This window comes from Corylus avellana, chromosome 9 (genome assembly GCF_965113065.1).
Source record: "Corylus avellana chromosome 9, dhCorAvel1.hap1.2, whole genome shotgun sequence".
Lineage (NCBI taxonomy): Eukaryota > Viridiplantae > Streptophyta > Magnoliopsida > Fagales > Betulaceae > Corylus > Corylus avellana.
In genome coordinates this window covers 8,767,030-8,789,756 of record NC_142498.1, presented here as the reverse complement: position 1 = coordinate 8,789,756, position 22,727 = coordinate 8,767,030, and the positions used below count along the sequence as shown (strand labels likewise).

General features: G+C 34.2%; 3 protein-coding genes and 1 long non-coding RNA gene across 7 annotated transcripts; 1 reads left to right on the top strand and 3 right to left on the bottom strand.

The window, feature by feature from the left end:
• Positions 1 to 2,212: 2,212 nt before the first annotated feature.
• On the top strand, positions 2,213 to 5,230 carry LOC132189844 (Rhomboid-related intramembrane serine protease family protein). The gene is made up of 7 exons (XM_059604655.2): positions 2,213 to 2,560; positions 3,047 to 3,171; positions 3,551 to 3,636; positions 3,739 to 3,779; positions 3,868 to 4,034; positions 4,116 to 4,178; positions 4,979 to 5,230. Exons 1-7 carry the CDS (start codon positions 2,344 to 2,346, stop codon positions 5,162 to 5,164), a joined length of 885 nt encoding a protein of 294 aa, XP_059460638.2. The 5' UTR covers positions 2,213 to 2,343; the 3' UTR covers positions 5,165 to 5,230.
• A 1,130-nt stretch (positions 5,231 to 6,360) lies between these two features.
• On the bottom strand, positions 6,361 to 11,824 carry LOC132189879 (Tetratricopeptide repeat (TPR)-like superfamily protein). Of its 4 annotated transcripts, none has more exons than XM_088510627.1 (4): positions 11,700 to 11,824; positions 10,420 to 10,658; positions 8,008 to 8,922; positions 6,361 to 7,570 (listed from the first exon to the last, which is right to left on the bottom strand). In XM_088510627.1, exons 2-4 carry the CDS (start codon positions 10,516 to 10,518, stop codon positions 6,686 to 6,688), a joined length of 1,899 nt encoding a protein of 632 aa, XP_088366753.1. In that variant the 5' UTR covers positions 10,519 to 10,658; positions 11,700 to 11,824; the 3' UTR covers positions 6,361 to 6,685. The 4 variants fall into 4 exon arrangements, with proteins under 4 accessions (XP_088366753.1, XP_059460681.2, XP_088366755.1 ...); XM_059604698.2 differs by having other exon boundaries at positions 8,008 to 8,919; XM_088510629.1 differs by having other exon boundaries at positions 10,420 to 10,571.
• Positions 11,825 to 15,636: 3,812 nt separating this feature from the next.
• Positions 15,637 to 16,802, bottom strand: LOC132180254 (uncharacterized). Its single transcript, XR_015913069.1, has 3 exons — positions 16,668 to 16,802; positions 16,499 to 16,535; positions 15,637 to 15,731 (listed from the first exon to the last, which is right to left on the bottom strand). It is a non-coding gene; the product is annotated as an uncharacterized LOC132180254 (long non-coding RNA).
• A 1,515-nt stretch (positions 16,803 to 18,317) lies between these two features.
• Positions 18,318 to 20,377, bottom strand: LOC148583669 (zinc finger BED domain-containing protein RICESLEEPER 1-like). Its single transcript, XM_088510745.1, has 2 exons — positions 19,568 to 20,377; positions 18,318 to 18,509 (listed from the first exon to the last, which is right to left on the bottom strand). The coding sequence occupies exons 1-2, from the start codon at positions 20,360 to 20,362 to the stop codon at positions 18,318 to 18,320; spliced, it is 987 nt and encodes a 328-aa protein (XP_088366871.1). The 5' UTR covers positions 20,363 to 20,377.
• Positions 20,378 to 22,727: the final 2,350 nt, after the last annotated feature.

The following is a 22,727-nucleotide window of genomic DNA, read 5'->3' as shown; positions in this document are numbered from 1 at the left end:
CAGCGTGGTCTCCAATAATATTTAGTGCATGAAAATGATTTTTTTTTTTTTTTTGGAAGACCACAGTACATTAACTTTTGAAATAAAAATAAATTAAATAATGATATATAAGATTATTCTATTTTACCACAAGAACCCAAGTGGATGGCAATTTGTATAATACATTAGGCCATAATCACAACTTTCTTTTGTGTGTGCAGAGTTGTAAGTGAACAAGTCTATTTGACAACTTGCTTGTATAAATTTGAATCAAATTCAGTTTCGTTTAATAAATAAGCTAACCATGAACATAAAAAAATATTAAATGAGCTATACTCGTATAAACCCAGTTTGACTCATATAAGCTCCTATAACTTCATTTTTATTATTTTTTAGCATTATTTTAATTTCACAATTATGACATCATAAGTAGGAATTATTTAATATAATAGATATAACTTGAATTATTGTTATTCTGAGTCTTGATCTAGATATATGTGTATGTGTGTGTACATGAATGTGTTTGTGAGTATGTATAAATATGTGTGTGGGAACATAATGAATTTATACGGATACTATAAACCATACATATAAACTCGAGATTAGATTATTTAAAAATTAAGTTAATTTAATTAATTAAATTAAATGATAAAATATTAACAAATAGTTAGTAAGGAAAACTTTAATTACCATTCCGTCAATTCTTTATCTTTCGTCACTTTTATAATCGTACCCTTAAACTTTTAAAAGTGTCAATTTAGTGTAGGGGTGTGAGTAAGCCAGTGAACTCGAGATCAGCTCATATAAGCTTAATTCGTGCCCGTCTCGTATATATATATATATATATATATATATATATATATATATATATATATATATAAAATATATTATATATTATATCATGTATAATTGTTCATATGGTTTTTAATATTAAATGTGAATGATTTTTTTTTTTTTTGCTAAAAGTTGCTCATGTGATTTTTTTTGTTCCATTGATCAGTTATTTTCTAATTCATGATAGAGTGTCCCACACTGGATGAATATCTTCATGCCAAAAGGATCCAACCTCCTCCCACACATTCTTCTCCATGCCAAGAATCCAAGTCCAACCTCCCACATGGTCAAAGTGCTCAACCCGGGTCAAAGTCTCACTTTACCTTGTGTTTATCCAGCCTTTTCAAAAAACACAATGCAGACTTTTATCCCACATAGCTAAAACCAAGCTCACTCCCACCCTTATCTATAAAAAGGAAGCGCATAGAACAATTGAGAGACAAGAACTTGGCGCGCCCTCGCTGTAGTAGCAGGTTAGGTGCAAGCCAATAGTTGGTTAGGTGCAAGCCAATAGTTGGCTAACTGCTTACACATGCACAAGCCGCCTTTTTGAACCTTTTCAGCAAAAAAATTATTAATATTTGAGATGATTGTCGAGTCGACTCAGCTCGGTTCAGTTTGTTTAATATGCAAGCGGAGCTCGAGCTCACTTTTTCAACTCGTCCTTAAGCTCAGCTTGAGCTCGGGCTTGAATAAAATTTAAACGAGCCGAGCTCGGACAAGCAAAGCTCACCCAAGCTCAGCTCATTTATACCCCTAAATTTTAGTGTATCAATCTTTCAATTCTTTTTTAAAAAAAAAATTTTACCAATTCATTAAGATTTTCAATTAAATTTTGTCAAAATTCTCAAAATACCTATATTTTATAAATATTAAAATTTTTTTTTTCAAAGATTCAGGCGTAGGTATTTTTGAAAATCTCTTTAAATCCGGACCAACACCTAAATTCTTATAATTCTTTTCTTTTTTAAAAAGAAATGAGAAATATTTTAAAAATTTTGACATCTCTTCATTAGGAAAAATCACTCAATCTTGGACTCGGGCTTGAAATAAGTATGATTTTAAACAAAATCACAAAAAAATGATTGCTTGGCATTGCATTTCTTAAAAAATTGCGATTTGAAATATGCTAATCTGCATTTTCAAATCGCATGTAAGTAGATATTTTTAAAAAAATGCACAATTTTAAAAGCTAAACTACGATTTTAAATGTCAAACTACAATTTTACCTGACTCTTTAATTGAATTTTTCAAAAATCACATTTTAAAATCTCACATTTTAAAATTTCTATTATTTTAATGGCATTTTTAAAATCGAAAATCCAAATCGACATAAATTAATAGAATTTTATCTACCTATCAATCCTATAACGTGTATTTTCTTTTCGCGGGGGCTTTATCAAAGTCAGGACCCCTCGTGCGTTGACAATCGTGAGATGGGCAGCCTGCGGTGGAGAAAAGTTTCAGTTTCAGCCGGGGCATACGTGTAAGAACACTGTTTACATGCCAAGCTTCTGAGCAGTGAGAAGAATGGGGCAGTTTCAGTTTCAACTTCAGCAACTCCGACCATCTTATTCATGCAAATTCATGCCCTTGGCTTCTATTACCCGTCCAATGAAATCTCCCACCTTTCCTCCTCATCCGCCCTCTTCTTCTCAAACACTCACCAAACCCAATAAAATCCTTCACTTTCACCCTCTCTCCTCTGCCGCTCGATCACGCATAGTATGCCAGACGAACGGGTCAGGTAAATTCTGCTGGAATCAAATATATTTCATTTGTTTCTGATTCGGGTATTGTTTTGTTTAAAAAGTTTTTTTTTTTTTTTTTGGTTAAATGGTGGTGTAATTGTATTAGGAGTTTTTACAAACGGTTGGTGTGTGAAATTTCAAGTACTTCAAAAGTATGAAAAGTAAGTCCCGCATAGTTTTGCTATCAAAAGTAATTGCTTTGACATATTGGATGTGTGTTTCTTGCCTTTTGAAAGTATAAACTGCTTATTTTATGGCTTCCAAAAGATGGAAACTGTAAAGCTAGACAAGCGATTTCTAAATTCTAACCACCAAAGCTCATGTTATATATATGAATTTGATAATGGGGAGTATTTGCTTCACTTTAATGTTATTGGGGAGTGTTGTTTTTCTCATTGCTTTCGTGCTGGGGTTAAGTTCATTGAGTCTCATATGTAGGAAAAAGGCTTTCTTTAAAGCAACTATATAATTATGTTTGTTAGATATGATATCACAGCTGGAACTCGAGATCCCAAAAGAGAGACGAAAGCCCGGGCGACGTGTAAGCGGGATATTCTGGATTCTACTCCTTAATATTGGAATATTTGTGGCGGATCACTTTTTTCAGGTAGTGATTTCTTATGCCTTCTTGTTATGGATTTATTTATATGTAGATGAAATTTTTAATGGACAAAAGAAATAGAAATGAAAAGGCAGGAGGGGTTGTCTGACCTCCATGGAACACCCTTTCCCTTCTAAAGAGAAGACCCAAGAAATTACTCCAAGTCTTGAACCAAAAGCAGAGGGTACCAAAACCCTAACTTTGGGGATTCTCATGGGTTTGGAGGCTGGTTCCTGGACTCTCGAGGATGTTATGATACTATATGGGTATATGAATCTCCTCAAGGAAAACATTTATGTGTTCTAGTATATGATGGATCACTGGTTTTCCTCTATAAGATAATAATACAGATGGTCACACTACTTTTTTCATCTTTTTCTGCTAGGTTCGTAGCATTAAAAGTCTATACTTGTACCACAGTTGGCCTGCTTGGTATCAGTTCGTGACAGCAACATTTTGTCATGCCAATTGGTAAGACCTTTATGTTTTTGAAGGTTGCATTAAGGACAGTTTGTGTATTATCCTTCCCTTAAACTTTAGCATTTTGCTGTATTTTTCATGAATCATTTGCAGGAACCACCTTTCAAGCAACCTTTTCTTCTTGTATATTTTTGGTGAGGGTCTCGCACTTGTCTTGCTAACACTAGGATGCTGTGTTGAATGAATAAATCAAAAGTTGACAATGATGCTTTTCTTCAACAGGAAAGCTAGTTGAAGAAGAGGAAGGAAATTTTGCGTTGTGGCTTTCTTATATTCTTACTGGTGTTGGAGCAAACCTTGTTTCATGGCTGGTTCTACCAAGGAATGCAGTATCTGTTGGGGCCTCTGGTGCTGTTTTTGGGTTATTTACAATCAGTGTCCTAGTAAAGGTATCTCAAAATGTATGACTTGTAAACCACGTTCTGAAATTAATCCACCAAAAGTCTTCAACCTCATTTTCTTTCATGTAGATGTCCTGGGACTGGAGGAAGATCCTTGAAGTGCTTATATTGGGTCAATTTGTTATAGACAAGGTGAGCTCATGTTCTCTTATATAGGTGAGAGGGGTTAAATTTATTGGAAAAAGATGCTCCGACTCACTCTTACTGAAAGTTGGAGAGACAGAAATAACGCCAGTATGATCATTTTATAGTCATGCTCCAACTATTCATTAACTGTTCTAGAGAACTAAGAAGAAGGCCCTAATCTTTCAAGCATGTAGAGAATTCCTCTTCCTTGACCATGCATATAATATTTGGTTCACGAAAACTTCCATCCAGAACTATGCTCCAACTATTCATTAACTGTTCTAGAGAACTAAGAAGAAGGCCTTAATCTTTCAAGCATGTAGAGAACTCCTCTTCCATGACCATGCATATAATATTTTGTTCACGAAAACTTCCATCCAGAACTAGAATCTATGCATAATGCATACTGAAAAACTGTAAGTGTGTTTGTATGCCGCATGTGTATGCAAGGTAAGAGAAAAATAAATAAATAAATAAAATAATGAAGAGGGGGAGGGATTATCATGGCAGGAAAGTATGGAAGACATGTATGTGCCCTTTTTTTTTTGCTTTTAATCTGAGATGTTCATAGCTGTGGTTTGCTTTGTATGTGTTGGTCTGACATGGATACTTGTTATTGTGTTTTTGTGGTGAAAAAAATCCCATCTCAATAGTTGTAAATATGTAACATGTATTATGGTTGAATCGACGAGCCATGTTCTAAAATGTTGCCTCTCATGTACACATACTGTCTCTTTTCTTTGTATTCTTTTTACTTTTTAGTACTTTCTGGAGATACCTTCATATGCTATTCTTGGGCAAAATAGGTTATGGAAGCAGCCCAAGCTTCAACAGTCCGTGGTGGCTATGCGCTGCAAGGTGTGAATCACATTGCACATCTCTCTGGTGCTCTTGTTGGTGTATTCCTTGTATGGATTCTTAGCAGAGTTCCTTCTCAACCTCCAGGTGGAGAAGGATCGACTTTGCATAGGAATAAGGACAGAACTCAATAAACAATTTAAGCAATTCTATTTTGTATGGTTCATGTTGTTTAATTCAAGGAGTTAATTACACGATTATATTTTCACTATTCTATTTTTCTTGTCTAGTATAAAATGTTCCAGATTTAACCTCTTTTTTTTTTTTTTTTTTCTTCCAAATTACATCAAACTATGAAAATAGTTTGGTAGCGTCTATTCCAGGGTGCCGGCCCTGGCTATTACAAAGGAGACCACAACCGGGATATTGCTTGATTTTGACATATTTTAGGGTCAATAGTGGAGCTCAACCACATTGCATTTATTTATTTTTTATTTTTTATTTTTTTCTAATAACCATATTACATTTAAATTGAACATTTTGCATGATGCTTTCGAAAATGATGCTTTAGATTAGGACAATTGTTTATCTTCCACTGGCTAAGTGGGCCTATTGCTCTAGGCTTTCGGTCCAAAAGTTAGTTCCCAAATGATGTGTCATCTCATGAGATTTATTATTTTGAAAAATGTGTCACTAACTCATGGGATAGTAACACATCATTTGGAAAACAATTTTTGAAACAAAAATTTGAGATATTTAGCATTTCTCATCCTTTAAGATGGCCAACCTTGATCAAAGAAAACAATAGTAACCTGAACAGATTCAACTAATAAATTTTTGTTAAAAAAAAATAAGGGGAGAGTCTAGGAACTCCTTTCAAACTACCGTTCAACCACTCAATTGACAATGTCCTCCCAAACTTTCAATTAAGACAATGTCTTCTATCCCAAACTATCAAAAATGTCAATGTCCTCTTCAATGACAAAAGTACCCTTAATAAAATAAAATAAAATAAAAAAGTCCATATATTTCCCTCAAATTACAACAATGTCTCATAAACTTTCAATTGTAACAATATCCCCTTAAACTATCAAATAATTGACAATATCTTCCTAAGACCAGCAAAAAGACAAAAGTGACCCTAAATTTTTTTTGAATAAGACAAAAGTACTCTAATAAATTCAATATATATATAATTTTTTAAAATTCACACCCTGAACTTAAAAAAAAAAAAAAAAGTTTTATTCTTTATTTTATTTTACCAAGGGTAATTTCGTTATTTGAGGAACATTGTCAATTTTTGGTAATTTAGGAAGATATTGTCGCAATTGAAACTTTTGGACATTGTCTATTAAGTGGTAGTTTGAAGGGGGCATCTAGACTTTCCTCTAAAATAAAATATTAAAAAAAATAAAATAAAATAAAAAAAGGTCAAAAGCTGCTAAGTGAAGAATAGCAAGACTGCCATGATGGAGAGTAAAATAGCAAACCCTCAATGTCAATGTCTTTCTGTGTAAAATAGCAAGACTGCCTTGATGGATAGTAAAGAATATATGGTATCATTGACCTTAGCGTATTCAGCAGGCCTAAAACAAAATGGAGGTCATCCAAATGAAGCAGCTCCCTTAGCTATCTACAAAACATATCAGGTGCATTTCTTCAGGGAGGACTACATGGATGGATTACATCTAAAATATTGTAATTTCCATAATCCTTCAGCTCAAGAATACAACTGTACATGAGACTGCATGCTGAGCATACACTCCAAGCTGCCTTTGCGACTGCTTCCGGCATATGATTGGCGATCTGTCCCCAAATTTACAAGTATGAGAAAGATACATAGATTTTGTAGAGAGATACGAGCTGTCCATTGAAGAATCAGCGTCTCTTAAAACCATTCGGCTTTTCCTAGTCGTCATGGCCGATCCTTTTTGAATGCCTGTAACAACTGCTGGAATCTGTAACAAATTGGAAAAAGAGGCACCAGTAGGCTGCTTCTGCTCAATTTTCTCTGGTATCTCTTCTTCTGTCCCTATTTGATGTGTCATTCTATTGCCTTTCAAACTATTCAGCATCCTATTTGCCTCTTTTGTTAATCCGGTGGCACGCCAAGCTTCTGCAACAAGCAAGATGGTGGATTTCTCTGGCTGAACGTTAAATTCTTCCATAATTGGGAGCATTTCTTCTGCTTTCCATGGCTGCTTTGCTTCTCCATATCCCCATATTAGGGTCTCAAATGTCTTCAAATTTGGAGAAACCTTGTATTCACACATCTTGTCAAAAACCTTGACAGCGCGCTCCATCCTGCCAGTGCTGCACCATCCACTGATGACAGTTGTGAAAATCACAACGTTTGGACGGACTCCTGATTGGGTCATTCCTGTCAATAGTTCTTCGGCTTTCTCGGGTTCTCGCGCACGTGCATATCCTTTAGCAAGAATGCTGTAGGCATGTGCATCAGGTTTTATTCCAGCCTTCATCATTTCTTCAAAGATTTCCCTGCACTTTTCCATGAATCCTGCTGTGCTCCATGCATTCATTATGGTACTGTATGTAATCACGTCTGGTTTGACCCCAAATTCATTCATCAATGTCATAACCTGCAGATTAATGCTTCCCATGTATTATACTTACAGCCAGGCAAGATTATAACTGATAATTATTGAAATGGGTTTGGTAACAAACACACTTTTAGTCATTATTCTCTGTGCATATATTGGCTTTGACTTTGTGCATATATTTACAACATCAACCAGAATTTGACTTTGTGCATATATTGGCTTTGGTACGAGAGTTAGAACGCCTATTATCAGTGAATACTTCTGAGGTTGCTGAAATATTTAATTATACTTTAGAATCAACTTATAACACATTATATTTAATTCTAACAATTGAATTAGGTGGGATATAGTAGTGAATACATAAAACTGTTAACAAGGTATTGCCTTAAGAATCAAAATAATATGTCATGCAATAATGAGAAGAATTTGTAGAAAGAAAAAGATAAAAGAACCATACGATCTTAGCTCAAACTCACCTCATCCACCCCATCTCTGTCCATCGTGATCACAAATCCTTTAACCAACGAGTTAAAAATTACGAGATTAGGATGCAGCCCCAGATCCTTCATCCTGTACACAAACCTCAAGGCCTCCTTCAATTTACCTTCCTTACAGTACCCACTTATGATGATGCCACAAGTTCGCTCGTTGGGCTGCACTCTGTTTTTCTGCATCTCTAAAATCATCCCTTCAGCCCGATCTGTCTCTCCATTTTGAGCATAAGCTGTTGATATTGTGTTGTAAGTAACTGCATCAGGTTGCATTCCACAAGCTACTATCTTATGTACCAGATTCCACGCCTCCACAATGTTGTTCTTCTTACACCATGCTCTGACAAGCACATTATAAGTCCTGAGATTGGGTTTTACATTTCCCTCTTGGGACATCAAGTCTAGCAGTTTCAGAGATTCTGCAGGCTTACCAGCAATCCCGTAACCTTTAATCAATGCATTATAAGTAATAGTTGTTGGTTTTAATCCACTCTTCTTCATTTCCCAAAAGGTTTCCATGGCTTCCTCTATATTCCCAGATTCAGAGAAAGCATTTATAACAGCATTAAAAAATACTGAGTCAGGCTTCATTCCATTTTCTTCTACCTGTGAGATAATCGAACGAATGGACTTGAAGCGCTTCTGGATGGTCAAGGCAGCCAACAAGGTTGTGTATGTTATAAGAGATGGCTTGTGCCCTCCTTCAATCAAACTGTCAAATATGGATTGGACTTCCTGAGGTTTCCCTCTTTCAATCAGAATATTCATCAACTTTGTTCTTGAGCGTACCATTCTGCAACTATTTTTGGTTGTGCAGAAACTGCAGTGGGACTGATTTTTGGAATCTGTAGACTTTGATGTCCGATATAATTGATTCTTGTCACCTAGAGAATGCTCCTGCTAAAGTCAAAGGCCCAAGAAGTATTAACTTTTGACAATAGAAACATTCATCTAAACCTTCAAAACAGCGCAGATTTAAACTATTGTTCTGGCATATGATTAGAACACACAAAAAAGCAGAAGTTTACTATCTTTTTGATTTTTGGTTTGATGTGTTAAGAAGAAATGAATTTGTTCTGCATTTGCTTTTTTCTACAATACTATTTTTCACATCCCGTTTTCAACAGACCTGAACCACACTACTCTTTACCTACATATGGTCGGCTCCTGAGACAAGTTTTCTAGGATATAAACCAAGAACATGGTTTAAATTCGTAGTGTCATGAAAGTTTTATAGCTATTTTTATAAGTCAATATTGAAATCATGCTAAAACCAGCCAAATTACTTTCATGAAAAAATCCAGAAAGACATTAATCACCTTTCCAATATACTAAGCAACGCAGCACATGACATGCACAAGCTATAACTGGAGAAATCAGCCTAAACCCTTCAAAGCTAGTGACACTACAAAGGACAATCAAGATTGGGTAAATAATACAACTATTGACAATAGTAAATACTAATATCAATAGTAACAATGAAATTTCTCATTCATTGTCCCCATAAATCAATTTGAAGACCAGTTCCTTTTTATGGTCGTCAACAACATGAACCCTAATTTCCTTTCTGCTAGTCAAGAGCCATTTCTTTATTACAGGACTAAATTATTCTAACTTAGTCTAAGCAACGTCCTTCAAAATTATCTTTCCCTTCCAAAAACCCTTAACTCATACCAACTTTACATAAGTGCGCTATCATTCTACAATGTAATTAAAGCTACTCTTAATCTCTTCATCATTCTTTTATATTTTATACCATCTTTCATAACTTCTCAAATTGTCCGCCTTAACATCCTCATTATAACTATATCATTTCATAGTTTCCCAACATCTTGCTCCGTGAAGCTTCATTGGATGTACTTTTTTCTTTTTCTTTTTTCTTTTTAACTTTGCAATTATTGATAAGTTATTATGCACCCAACCGGTCTTGTATCTATGACCTCACCCTCCACCCCATTCTTATAGGGGAGGAAGGGCATTGAGCTAGGGATAGCACTCCTCATGATTGCTCTTAGGTCATATAAAACCAGAAAAATATCTCCACATTACTCTTAACTACAATGAAAAATATAAGCAAAAGGTATATGGGTAATGAGCAAGAGTTCTATCTCTGTATGATAGGTATACATACATGAAACCAAAATCCAACCATTTTCATTTACGATTTCGACTTGAACTTTTAGCATTGCCAACAACAAAACGTAGTGAAGTAACAATGTTTTTCAGCACATCAAGGAAAGGTATTGTCTGAGCCTAACCACGGCAAGTAGACTGTAATCTCAAGCTGCTTCACAGTGATTTGATTCTCAGAATCAAAATCAACGCCAGTCAAAGTATAAACCAGAAAGCAGTAAACTGAGTCAGACCAATAATAGAAGAAGTGATTGCTAAATTTACCTTGATTGGTAGTGCTTGAACCCATCCTTTCTTGATAGTGGTAGTTTGATATTTTCTGTTGGTTCTGGAAACAGCCTTCTCACTACCAGATTCTCCCATCTGGTCCTCTAAACTTGTCTTTTTCCAACTCTAAATTCTCAAACTGGAGATAACTTTAGTAGAGCACCCACCAAGGTCTGAACTCAAATTTCTATATCCTTTTCACATACAATGCTAGAAAGTTCCTAGAATGAAAACACCTACATACCAGCAAGTTCATGGATTAAAGTTATTATGTCTTCCAACTCAGACCCAAGAGGTTTTTTTTTTTTTTTTTTTTTTCAGAAAAAATCAAAGGAAGGACAATATATTGCTTGTGGATTAAACGGTTGGAAAGCTAATAGTTTACAGTAATCCTGCTAAACAATATATCTCCAGATGATAAAACAAAACAATGATCAACATGCATTAGACATGTATCTACAGCTCAAAATTGTATTTGCTCCTGCCAAATCTAAAATGAGTCTTAACAAGGGTCATCCTATCAATTTTAGTCCAGCTTAAAACTAAGGAAAGAATAGGAAAAACCAAAGCATGAAATTTCATACTTCCACAGCAGAAATGAGATTGATTTCCCATACTTGTTCTCAATTCAAAATTCACTGTAATAAATTTTCATGAAAAATAGTTCCAAGTAAAAGGTTGTCTTTGGACTTATTCACCAGATCACGTTTTCTAGAATATTTAGAATTTCCACAACACAGAAAAGAAAAATATTGAGATTGAAAACAATGAATATTATTTGGAACATATATTCTTCTTTTTATACTTTGCTTTTGTTAAACAGAACTAAATGAAAACGTACGTGATACTTATTTGATACAAGTTTCCAAAATAAGGGGTTCTCTCCAAATATAAAAAAGAAGAAAAAAAAATCTTGAACATCAATTTCCAGAAACAAGCATCCACGAGCAGTTTCCATTCACTTCCAATGTGTTTTTCATATCTGTGAAACAGAAGATCTATAGCAAAATCCAACTAAAGGGAATCCAAGCAAGAAAACCTAATCCAAAGTCCTCATCTCGGTGATATGAAAAACTAAGCAATTCACATGGTAAGTAAATTCCACACCTTTATAGATTATCAATCATACCCACCATGATATTTCGACCAATAAGCAAAACAATAACTCTAGAACATCATAATCCATCAAGAAGGAAATCCAAGTTTTCAAACTACCTCATTTCCTCAAGTTCAAAAATATTAAAAAAAAAAAAAAAAAAGGCATCGAAGAGTTATACCTTCGTGGGGAATAAAAAGTTGCTAAGTGACTGTTGGGTTACTTGTACCTTCTGGGTTCAGCGCAAGAATTGCAGGCTTGCGAGTAAAGAGAGATGGATTTCGAAATTGTTTTGCAGAGTTTATAGTACATGGAGTACCATGACATCCAGGAAAATAAAATATTATCCATAACTATTATCACAATAAAAAATAAAAAATAAAATAAAAATAAAAACGGATAAGAGGTGGAAGGCTCTGACACTTCTGGGTTCCACAATTTATAATTTCTCCCATTTTTTGAAGCGTTATTTTTTTAGTATTTAGGTTTTTACATTTTTATTTTTTTTATTTAAATTTCAAATCTTATTACAGATAGTACATGAGTTATGAAAAAAAAAAAACAATTAGTATTTCATTACATTCCGTCAGCCCAAACTAACAGAATGCCACGTGTTCTTTAAAAAAAAGTTTTAAAAATTAAACCCTAAAAAAATAAAAATTAAAAATTAAAAAATTATGAGGTTGTCGAGCCAATTTATTTAATGGGCCATGATCGCATATGGGACAGTAATTGTTTCTATAAACGGAGGACTTAGATTTGGTGGAGATTGTGGAATCCTAATTGTTTCAATTGTTTCTGTAGACAAATTGACTCAGTTTTGATTTGCTTGTATTTTCATCTTCTACAACTTTTCATTTTCCTTTAATCTATTTTTGGAGAGATGTTATGTTTGTCCCTCATTTCCTTTGTTTCTTTGATTTGTTTTCATCACTAATTTCTGCGAATTTCTTCTTCCTTTTTTTTTTTTAGTTGTCAATTATTTCTCAAGTTTTCTAATTTTCTTATTTAATAAGTATTTAATTTTCTGCAACTATGCTTTTTTATTTAGTGTTTTTTTTTTTCATGAGTTGCTGATGAGATGGGAGAAGGGAAAAGATTAACCAACACATTAATTTTTTTTTTATTGTTATTTTTATTTTAGTTTCTTATCCATGAAAATCTTGACTACCAAATGGAGCTTCAATGAAAAATCTGGAGCCATCCTCCATTTCTTTATGAATTCTCTCAGTTCTTAATGATGAAATGGTTTCATGTTTTATTAAAACATAATCATTGTCTGAAAACACCATTAAACACTGAAATGGAACATAACATAAATCTATCCAAACATTTGCCCAATACATCATGTACTCTAAATATCCCAGAGAATGGTCCACTGAAGCAACCAAAATATTTCCAAGTTACCCTTCAACAACCATCACTGAAGGAGCTCTTAAGTGTCCTCATCCTCATTTGGATTGTTACCTGCCCAATCAAAATGTATTCAATAAGTTTTATATGATGTCTTATAAAAAAAAATTAAAAGACAATAAATAAGTAAATGAGAGTATTGAGTTGATGGACAACTTGTAACATTTTCTTGACGCATACATAAGTCTAACATGCATTGACATTTACAGTTCTATGATTACAATTGACTCAAAAATAAAAGCAACTTTGAGTTGGCTTTCCAAAAATGTTCAGAATATTACAATTTTGAATGCATTGTTACATGTCAAGCAGATTTTGCCTTGGCTGTGTGAAGTGAAGAAGAAGATGGCTTAGGTTTTTTCGTGGGTCAGCTGCGTGTCCTTAGCTTTAGGCTATTAATACTTACCAAAACGGCGTCATTTTGGTAAGTGTAAAGAATTTCTATTTCAATCAATATAGCGTGGTTTTGTGTGCTTCTTTTTAATTTTTTTTTTTTTTTTTCCAAAATGACATTTCAGTAACTTAACATTGCCAAAACGACGTAGTATTGAATTTTTCATTCTATTTTACGGTAATGACTAACGGAGTGGCCAAATTGCAACTGGTTGGTAGTTTGGGAGTTACTTTATCACTTTTTGAACATTAAGAGGCTAAAATAAAAATGTCTGGTAGTTTAGGGGGCTAAATTATATTTTTTCCTTTTAAATAAATGAGCGTGAACAAGTCTCATTATCAATTCCGTTTAATGCCCCAACACAACAAGAAGAAAAAGTAGCCAAGGCAAAATGCTGAACAGTGATACAATCGTTTTAGCATAATATCCATATGAACATAAATTTTCTCTAAACTAGAAATATCCTCCAACCTATGTAAAATAGTGCCAAATGTCTATACATTTAAAAGGCACACTAAATTTAACCTAAGTTAGTAAACTGGTATTAATGAGGTTAAGAATTTAATGTACATTATAGACACTTGACACTATTTTATATGGGTTTGAGGATATTTCCTCCAGACTGATTTGAAAGAAATTTCTGTCCTATCCATATTATGGATTGATGAAATACAAGAGGTACTGTGACCACACCATACCGTCCGCTTACTAGCAGTTCAGCCGAGTCTGCTCTTGAGTGGCTCACACTATTTGTGATGTCCGTCTATAGTAACCACTACTCTAACATGGATGCGCCGACCATAAACAACCATTAGATTCAAAGCCAAACATAAATAATAAACATATTTTGACCATAGGGTCAAGTCCATAAAGTAAGCTCATAGTCATTATACCGTATGTACTGATGTACCATGTCCTATAATGTAAATATTGTTCATTTAGTTAAACATTTATTTATCTTTATAAAAGTAATAGGCTCAAAACATATTATTGAAAAGGGTTGCATGCTCAATCCTCTGACATATCACATACTTTTATTAAAGTAGTTGTAAGTATTTACTTACCTCATTCGTTCATCCACAAATTTGCATCTCGCACCCTTGTAACTGCTAAACTCATTCTAACATTATAAACAATGCCTCGAGATCTCATCCTATATATGAAACACCTTAAGCAAGAGTTAGACATACCAAATTTTTGGTCTACAAGTGTTTTGGTATTTATTTAAGATTGAGGGATAGCTAAAGATCACACCTTTTTGGTGTTGAGAGATGTTGTTACAATGCCTTTAGATCTTTGCATATAGAGGCCCTCTTATTGTGTTTGGGCTTTCAATGCATGCGTCTTTTTTTTATTTATTTTTTTAAATTTTTTTTAAGGAAACTACATTTTCTCCCTCAGTCTACCACTCAATTTACAAATATCTTCCAAATCTTTCATTTTTTGCAATATTACCCCCCCCCCCCCCCCCCCAATTTACCATTTAAGGTTGCATTTGCCCTCCTCCTTTAGGAAATTATGTTAAGTCAAAAGATTAACTTACTAATAGCCCATACACCCACTGCACGAGTGGAAGGACCGACCTAAGATTGAGGCAAGCCGAGAACATGCTGAAACTTACTGTCAAGCTCAATTACTTGAGTAGGGCTATAAACGAGCCGAGCTCGGGCGAGTTAGGGGTGTCCAAGTTCGGCTCGCATGTACTGTTCAAAAAGCTCGAGCTCGTGATGAGCCCTAAATGGTGGACTCGGCTCGGCTCGGTAACATTAACATTGTGTGCGAGATCGAGCTCGAGCTCGTCCACAACCCGAGCCGAGTGCCTTATCAGGCACTCGGCTCGTTTAAATTAAAAAATAAAAAATGGACAAAAAAATTCATAAAAAAATTAAATTCTTAAAAATCCAACTCCAACTTTCAAAATCAAGTTTCAGATGGAATTTAGAAATAAAAACAATCAAAAATCAAACACAATTAACCAAAAATGCCATTAGCCCCATGGCCATCCATTACAAAAGGTAAAACCAAACAAATTTACAATTACACTTTCTTTTTTCATTCACTTAACCCTTCTAAACAATTACAATTTACAAATACAATCTAATAAATTAAAAATCAATTTGCTGCAAAAATGCAAATTGACATATTCACTTCATACTGAGTCACTAAACAATTAAAATTTACAAATTCAATCTCATAAATTCAAGGCTTCAACCTTCAATTACAATTACAAATTATAAATTATAAATCACGAAGCAAATATAAAATGCAAAAATCAAATAACTAATGTAGAAAATCGTAATGTGTGGAGGAAACTCCATATAAAAATATTCTATTTTCCATCGATCACTTGCACTGGTTTCATATAACGTAGCCTCCATTTCCAACATTTTGTAACTCAGGCGTCACCTAACAGAAATAATGGCATCCATGTCAAAAACATAGTTACAGAAACAAATCTCAAATTGGTTAAGTTGTTCCTGTGAGATTTTTGTTTTCTCTGTACCAAAAAGAAAACCACATGAACAGAGGAAAAATTGGTGGGGGTACTTTATATTGACAAACAGGCGACAAATACTAACATGGAAAATATGAGTAGCATATCAATGCATCAGGAAGCCAGAAATTCATTAGTAATTGAGGCCAACATCCATGAAAACATGAAAGAAAAGGGTATACCCCTATTATATAGACTATTTTCTTTCATCAGCAAGAGAGATCTAATAGTCATTCTTCACATAAGGACATATTATACTTATCAACTCAGCAAAATCAACTAAAGGATTCCTATATATGGCCATAACCTAAATACATTTGGTCTTACTAAGTGTTATACCAAGCAATTGCCAATACTTCTTCAGAATTTGATACTTTGCCCCTATCCCCAGCAAACATATCTAAGAAACCCTAAAACAACCAATTAAACCATAGACCAGTTCAACCATAGCTACAAAATCTTTTGTTGATGATTACCTATAGCTACAAAATATTATTACAACATTCACATTTTCAATATGTCCAATATTTCCTACAAAAGCCAAACAAAGTCTTGAATAGAATTGAAGGTGGCCTGATGCAAAGATATTTATGTACTAAGGTCCAATGTTTGCATGTATTTAAAGTAACATAAGATGAAAACGTACATAAACGCAAGAATACCACATAGAAAAGTTTACCTGATTAGCTTTGCGCCCTAAACTCAACTCTGTTTATCTAAATAAAAAAACAGGAAAAGGAAAAGTATCAGTATGAAAGCCATTTTAACCAATATACCTTCATTGTTTTTTGGGAGAAGTAATAACATATTACCAAATATACCTTTCATTGAAAACATTGAATACTTACTAACTGATCTGCAAGCATCAAAAATATTTTTAAAGAAAACTTTCGATTGCAATAGTTGAACAAGTCTTCTAGGATTGCAAACTTTCGATTGGCCCTAGAAGATCAATAACCATAACATTGTACTCGCCCTCAACACCAAACCATTTCAGATGGGTGATACCTGCTTCATACAGATAAAAAGATAAATAAGTAGATACATAAATTGATTTTAACTAAATCCCTTCATATCAACTCACTATAGACAAAAGGACTAAAAGAGGAAACTTACTCCTTGTAGAAGCATGTATAACTTTGACTCATAATGAAGCTAAGGGTGCTTGGTCTTCACAGATTCCTGGGGAAACAAGGAAAGTATGTATAGGTTGGCAATGAAAGTCATAAACTTACTAAAGTAGCACACAAGCAAAATCACAGAAACAAAACATAGCCAAAATTATCATCAACCAAACATAGCCAAAATTAAAAACAGAAACAACAAAAAAGAATAGAAAACAAAAAAAAAACATGGATTATTAACCACTAATTATATATGGGTTTTACCGGTCTGATGGGTTTGTCCCAGCAAGCTCCAGTGTCCAGTGTCCTCCAGGATTGGGGAAATTTTTAATTAGTATGATTTTCAAAGCATAAATCATTTAATACATGTCCTAATGTTGTGTTATACAACAGATTGCAAAAAGACAGGCATCTATGATACCTTGGCTTTTTTATGTTAACAACACACAAATATATAATAAACTTTCTCCACGGTAAATGCTATAAAAACTCACGACTCAAAGTAATCATTTCTAACAATCAAGTTTGATAACTTCTTATGGATGATTGCTGGACTAATCAACTTAGTCATTAGGCATCCAACATATTCAACTTGGTGAGGCAAATTGACATAAAGATTTAACAAATTCAATTTGAAATTTTAGAAAATAAGGAATTACCATCATTCTAGCATAAGTAGATCCAATACAACCACCACCAATGACCTCAATTGTCTGTCCTTTAAGCAACTTTCCTACATACCCAGCGGAAAACAAATATATCCAAACCCAATATCTGGAGGAACATTGCAGACCCAGAATGTATAGTATTTTGGATTAAAAAAGATAAATCCAATTAATAATTAACAAATAAATATGCAACTATTTTGGCCAACAAATCATTAAATAGGAAGTCAAACATCAAATATGCAATAATATTATCATCTCTAAAACTTAATACAAATGTAAAGTTGCAAAAGTAAGGTTGGTAAGAGTCGTAAGACAATCTGTCAATCTCCATTTCAGTATCCAGCCTTCCACCTATAGTTTTAAAAAAACAATATATATTTAGTATTTTGTAAATGAAAAATATGCCATAATTATTAAATAGGAAGTCATACATTACCTCACAAAAAAGAGCTTCAAGACTCCAACAAAATCATATTGTCCATCAAAATTCCTCAACCAAATACATAGTGGCAGTAGTGCATTTATATTACAAATTGAAAATAGTTTTAAAACTTAATTAACAATTTGTCTGATAGTAACAAAAGTAAAGAATTAGGGTATCATTGGTAAGGTAATCTCCTCAATGTCATTTTTCACCTGAGGTAAAAAAAATAGAATTAGAAAAATATGGGCAGTACCTTGTAACTTCAAATGAAAATAACAATTTTCACAAAACATAATTAATACTTACATCACTCGTCCTTTTTAGCCCATGTAATGCCCTGACCCAATCTGCCCCACATACCAACATTTGCACAGTTTCTGGAGATAATGAAGCTCTGTAAGGATCAATTATCCTTCCACCAACACTAAATGTGGACTCTAAACTCACAGTGGTAATTGGAGTTGACAATACATCCTTGGCCAAAATAGACAGAATGCGATACTTAAGTGCATTTGCTTTCCACCAACCTAATTAGGGCTGTAATCGAGCCGGGCGAGCCGGGCTTTGGGTGCGCCGAGCTCGGCTCGTTTATGTTCTTTAGTAAACGAGTCGAGTCGAGTTCGAGCCGGGCTTCAAACCCCCTGGCCTAACTCGGCTCATTAGGCCCAACACCAAACTCGGCTCGAGCTGACAAGCCTAAGCAAGCTCGAGCCGAGCTCGGTTAAAAGCTTATCGAGCCTTAAACGGGCAGCTCGGCTCGCTTAAAGCTCGTTTATTTGGATTATTGAATATAAAACAGCTCCTGGAATTCTCTTCAACTCTTGAGAATTATTCAACCTCACCTTATTGTCCAACAATTGTCCAACTTGTCTAAATAAATTATCCAACAAAAGTCTCAAACACGAATGTCTAAAATGCATAAGTTCAAAATACATAACCAATAACCAAATTCAAATTACAATCCATAAAACTTAGAAAGTACATAAAACATAAAAAGTCCATAAAACATAGAAATTCCAAATCAAGGTAGATTTCAATCAGGTGGCCCCCACTTTCTACAAAAAAGATAAAAAAGAAAGAAAATGACACAAGTTAGTGATCTTAAATTAAAGATGCTAATAAAGTAACTTGAAAATTACATTTATGATATATAGTCCATACCAATCTGAAATTTGTAAGGCAGGGAAGTCAATTTCAATCATTTTCTACAAAAACAAACACAAAAAGTTAATGCATATATATATATATATATATATATATATATATATATATATATATTAAAAAAAAAAAAAAAAAAAAAAAAAAAAAAAGAAAAAGAAAAGAAGAGGCATAAATACTCTTCATTTGAATGTAAAAAAGTAACTTGCAGCTATTGTTGCAGAATATTTCTTCACTCCATGAAGTGCTCTCACCCAATTTGACCCACATGGAAGCATTTGAACCGTTTCGGTTGATAATGATGCTCTATAAGGATCAATAACTCTACCACCGGCATTAAAAGAAGATTCAAAAGCAATTGTATTGATAGGAACAGCTAAAATATCACGTGCCATCTTAGACAAAATTCGATACTTTAAGGCATTGAATTTCCACCATGCTAGTGCCTCAAACTCCATATCTATATCTTCTCTATTATCATCCTTCTCACAAATGTAAACATCTTCTTCAAGATACACATCAAAATCAGTTTTTTTAAGGGGCCGAACAATGTCATTACTTTTATAGTGTTGAAGAAACATTGATTGGCCTGTGGAAACTTTTGGTTTTGGAGGTACAACAACTCTAGGAGTACAAGGATTAGAGTCATTAGAAGAACTAACATGTTCTTGAGCACTTTGCTGCATAATAGATGAATTATGTTCCAACACATAAACCTCATACAACTCATGAAGTATGGACAACACATATTTAATGCGCTTCTTAGCTTCATCCATTGGAAAATAAATCAATGGAAAACAATATTCTATCAACTTCATTTTGTACCTCGGATCTAAAATAGCACCTATGGCCATCAACAAATTGCATTCACCCCAATACTTGTCAAATTTCTCAGCCATTTTAGTTGCCATTGCTTTGATGTATACATTACTATCCATACACTTAATGGCCAATACATGTTTCATCCTCCATACCTCAGGTAGAAACAAATTTGAGGTTGGGTAATCACTTCCACTCACTATGTTTGTCACTTCATTGAAAATTTCCAAAACTTGATTCACATTAGCAACCTTCTCCCATTCTTCAGGACTTACCACCCACCGAAAACCTTCATATGTTTGTTGAAACCTTGGGAACACTTCTTTGTACTCTATGGCATTTGACAACATCAAGTAAGTGCTGTTCCAGAGAGTGGAGACATCCAAAACCAATTTCTTAGAAGGTAAATTCAACCGTCTTGCTATTTCACTAAAGTCCCGAAACCGGCTCTCAGATACCACTATATACTTGATGCCTTGCCGTACAGAATCAACTATTTCCTCAATTTCACCAAGCCCTGCTTGCACCAACAAGTTAGCAATATGTGCACAACACCGCACATTAAACAATTTACCCCCAATAGGCAAGACACCCCTTAACAGAAAATCATCTTTAAGATTTCTAATGGCAACATCATTTGCTCTCGCATTATCAACTGTTATTGTGAATATCTTATCTTCAATGCCCCAATCTACAAAACACTTCCGTAGTGCATCTGCAATTACATCACCACTATGTGGAGGAGGCACATTACAAAAATTAAGAATTCTCTTCTGCACGAACCAATCAGAGTCCACAAAATGACAAGTGACTACCATATATGACAATTTTTGTGAAGAGGTCCACATATCAGTTGTAATGTTTACCTTGTCAACCCCACTTAGCAGTGTTTTTAGCTTCTTCTTTTCAATATTATACGTAGAAATGCAGTCATTTTTAACAGTTGTACGACTAATCTTTTTCTAGTGGGGCGATAATGCCTTGCAAAACTTGTTAAAAAGTTCATGCTCCATGATATTAAAAGGATATTCATGGTAGAGAACCATATGGGCAGTAAGTTCTCTGACCCTCTTTTCATTATACGTATAATTCGACAAAGTGCCTAAATCACTAGACTCACTAGGATCTAGGGTGAGAGTCTTTTGCTTCTTGTTAGCATTCACATATTTCAAACATGCTACCAAATGTCTACCAAGTGTTGAGGTAGAACTTGAACTAGAAACAGCAAATAATCTTTTACACCATTTGCACTGAGATTTTTGGACACCACCAACATCAACACTTTGGAAGTCTTTTGCCTTTGTCTCTTTTCACATGCATTCCTATCTTCTGAAACTTCAGTACTACTAGCTTCAGATCTATTCAAACTACCCATAACATTAGTCGATCCAGTCACTTCCGTAGGTTGGCTTGTACTCTCCATAAGTTAACTGTTGTACATTTTAATGGCCCACATTCAGTGAAATTTCTTCACATTCATAAACAACCCAATCAATACAACTCCAAACAAATCAATCCCAGAACCCATTATTTACAAAATCAAAATACCAAAATCAGCAATAATCAAAATCAAAATCTAAAATCAAAATCAACAGCCATATATAACTCCAACCAAAATCAAATCTAAAATCCAAACCCAATCAATACAACTCCAAACAACACAAAGTTATAATTGATATCATCAAACTTCAACAAGGCCAAATAAAAGGAAAAATAAACAGGTTGCATAAATTATACACACTAATTAGACCGTATAAATATGGCACATTCACAATAAACTGATGACTTGTGAACAACAAATAAGGAGAAAAATTAATTTCATTAAAAAGGGAAAAGTTACTTCAAAGGCTTAGAAGATGGGTGGAAGGCAGTGATCAAAAGGCAAGAGGAAAACCAGACGAGAGAATAAGGTAGGAAGGCAAGTGCTTTGGAAGGCATAGTGCTTCGTATAAGGCAGAGGGACATCTTCCTACTAGAAGGTCCTGCTCTAGTACAGGACATGGATTCTAATATCTTTCTTTCATGTTCAAACTTTGTGTATATTGAAATATTTTCTTGGGGGAAATAATTTTTTTTTTCTTTCAAGGCTGCATTTAATATCAGCAAGTCTAGAAAAAGGACATTGGCTTCAACAATATTTTTCTAGTTCTGATAGTTTTCAATTTCATATTATTCAAGCCGAAACATCAAGTCCCCACTTCAGAATAATGCAACCCATAAGAGTTAAATCAAGCACCCATTCACAAACAACCCTAAAATCACTAAATATCGGCAAAATTTTCTAATGGATATACCAAATTATTGACGATTGCTATAGATGGTATCCCATCTTCCAAAAAATTGTGTTATTTAGAAACATAACCCAGGCAGAAATTGTTTAGCATATCCACAACCACAAATTCCTGAACAACAAAAAAAATTTAGAAACACCCTCTTTGATTTTCAGCAATCTAAAATAAAAACCCTCCTCATCTTATTGAACCAAAAAACCCATAAAATTAATTGGTACCTGCTGGCTGGTAGAATATGGTGCGAGATGAGTGAGGACTGAGAAACACTGAGACAGATACGAAAAGAGACAGTGAGAGTCGAGATTGAGAAGTAGAGAAGGAAAATAATGATTGGAAGAGAACCTAGATTCGAAGGAAAATCATACCTGGTGGCTTGTAGAAGACGAACCCAGATGGCTGACAGAGAGAGTGAGAGTCGAGATGG

What these genes read in the sequence shown, in the direction of transcription:
- LOC148583669 (XM_088510745.1), bottom strand. Translation starts at nt 20,362, where the DNA reads ATGTTGTCAAATGCCATAGAGTACAAAGAAGTGTTCCCAAGGTTTCAA. An exon ending in TGGCACGTGATATTTTAGCT is followed by an intron (nt 18,510 to 19,567) that starts GTTCCTATCAAT and finishes ATTTTGGCCAAG; the next exon opens with GATGTATTGTCAACTCCAAT.
- LOC132189844 (XM_059604655.2), top strand. Translation starts at nt 2,344, where the DNA reads ATGGGGCAGTTTCAGTTTCAACTTCAGCAACTCCGACCATCTTATTCA. An exon ending in TGGCGGATCACTTTTTTCAG is followed by an intron (nt 3,172 to 3,550) that starts GTAGTGATTTCT and finishes TTTTTCTGCTAG; the next exon opens with GTTCGTAGCATTAAAAGTCT. An exon ending in TTTCTTCTTGTATATTTTTG is followed by an intron (nt 3,780 to 3,867) that starts GTGAGGGTCTCG and finishes TTTCTTCAACAG; the next exon opens with GAAAGCTAGTTGAAGAAGAG.
- LOC132189879 (XM_088510627.1), bottom strand. Translation starts at nt 10,518, where the DNA reads ATGGGAGAATCTGGTAGTGAGAAGGCTGTTTCCAGAACCAACAGAAAA. An exon ending in TTCAAGCACTACCAATCAAG is followed by an intron (nt 8,923 to 10,419) that starts GTAAATTTAGCA and finishes CTTTGACTTTAG; the next exon opens with CAGGAGCATTCTCTAGGTGA. An exon ending in ACAGAGATGGGGTGGATGAG is followed by an intron (nt 7,571 to 8,007) that starts GTGAGTTTGAGC and finishes ATTAATCTGCAG; the next exon opens with GTTATGACATTGATGAATGA.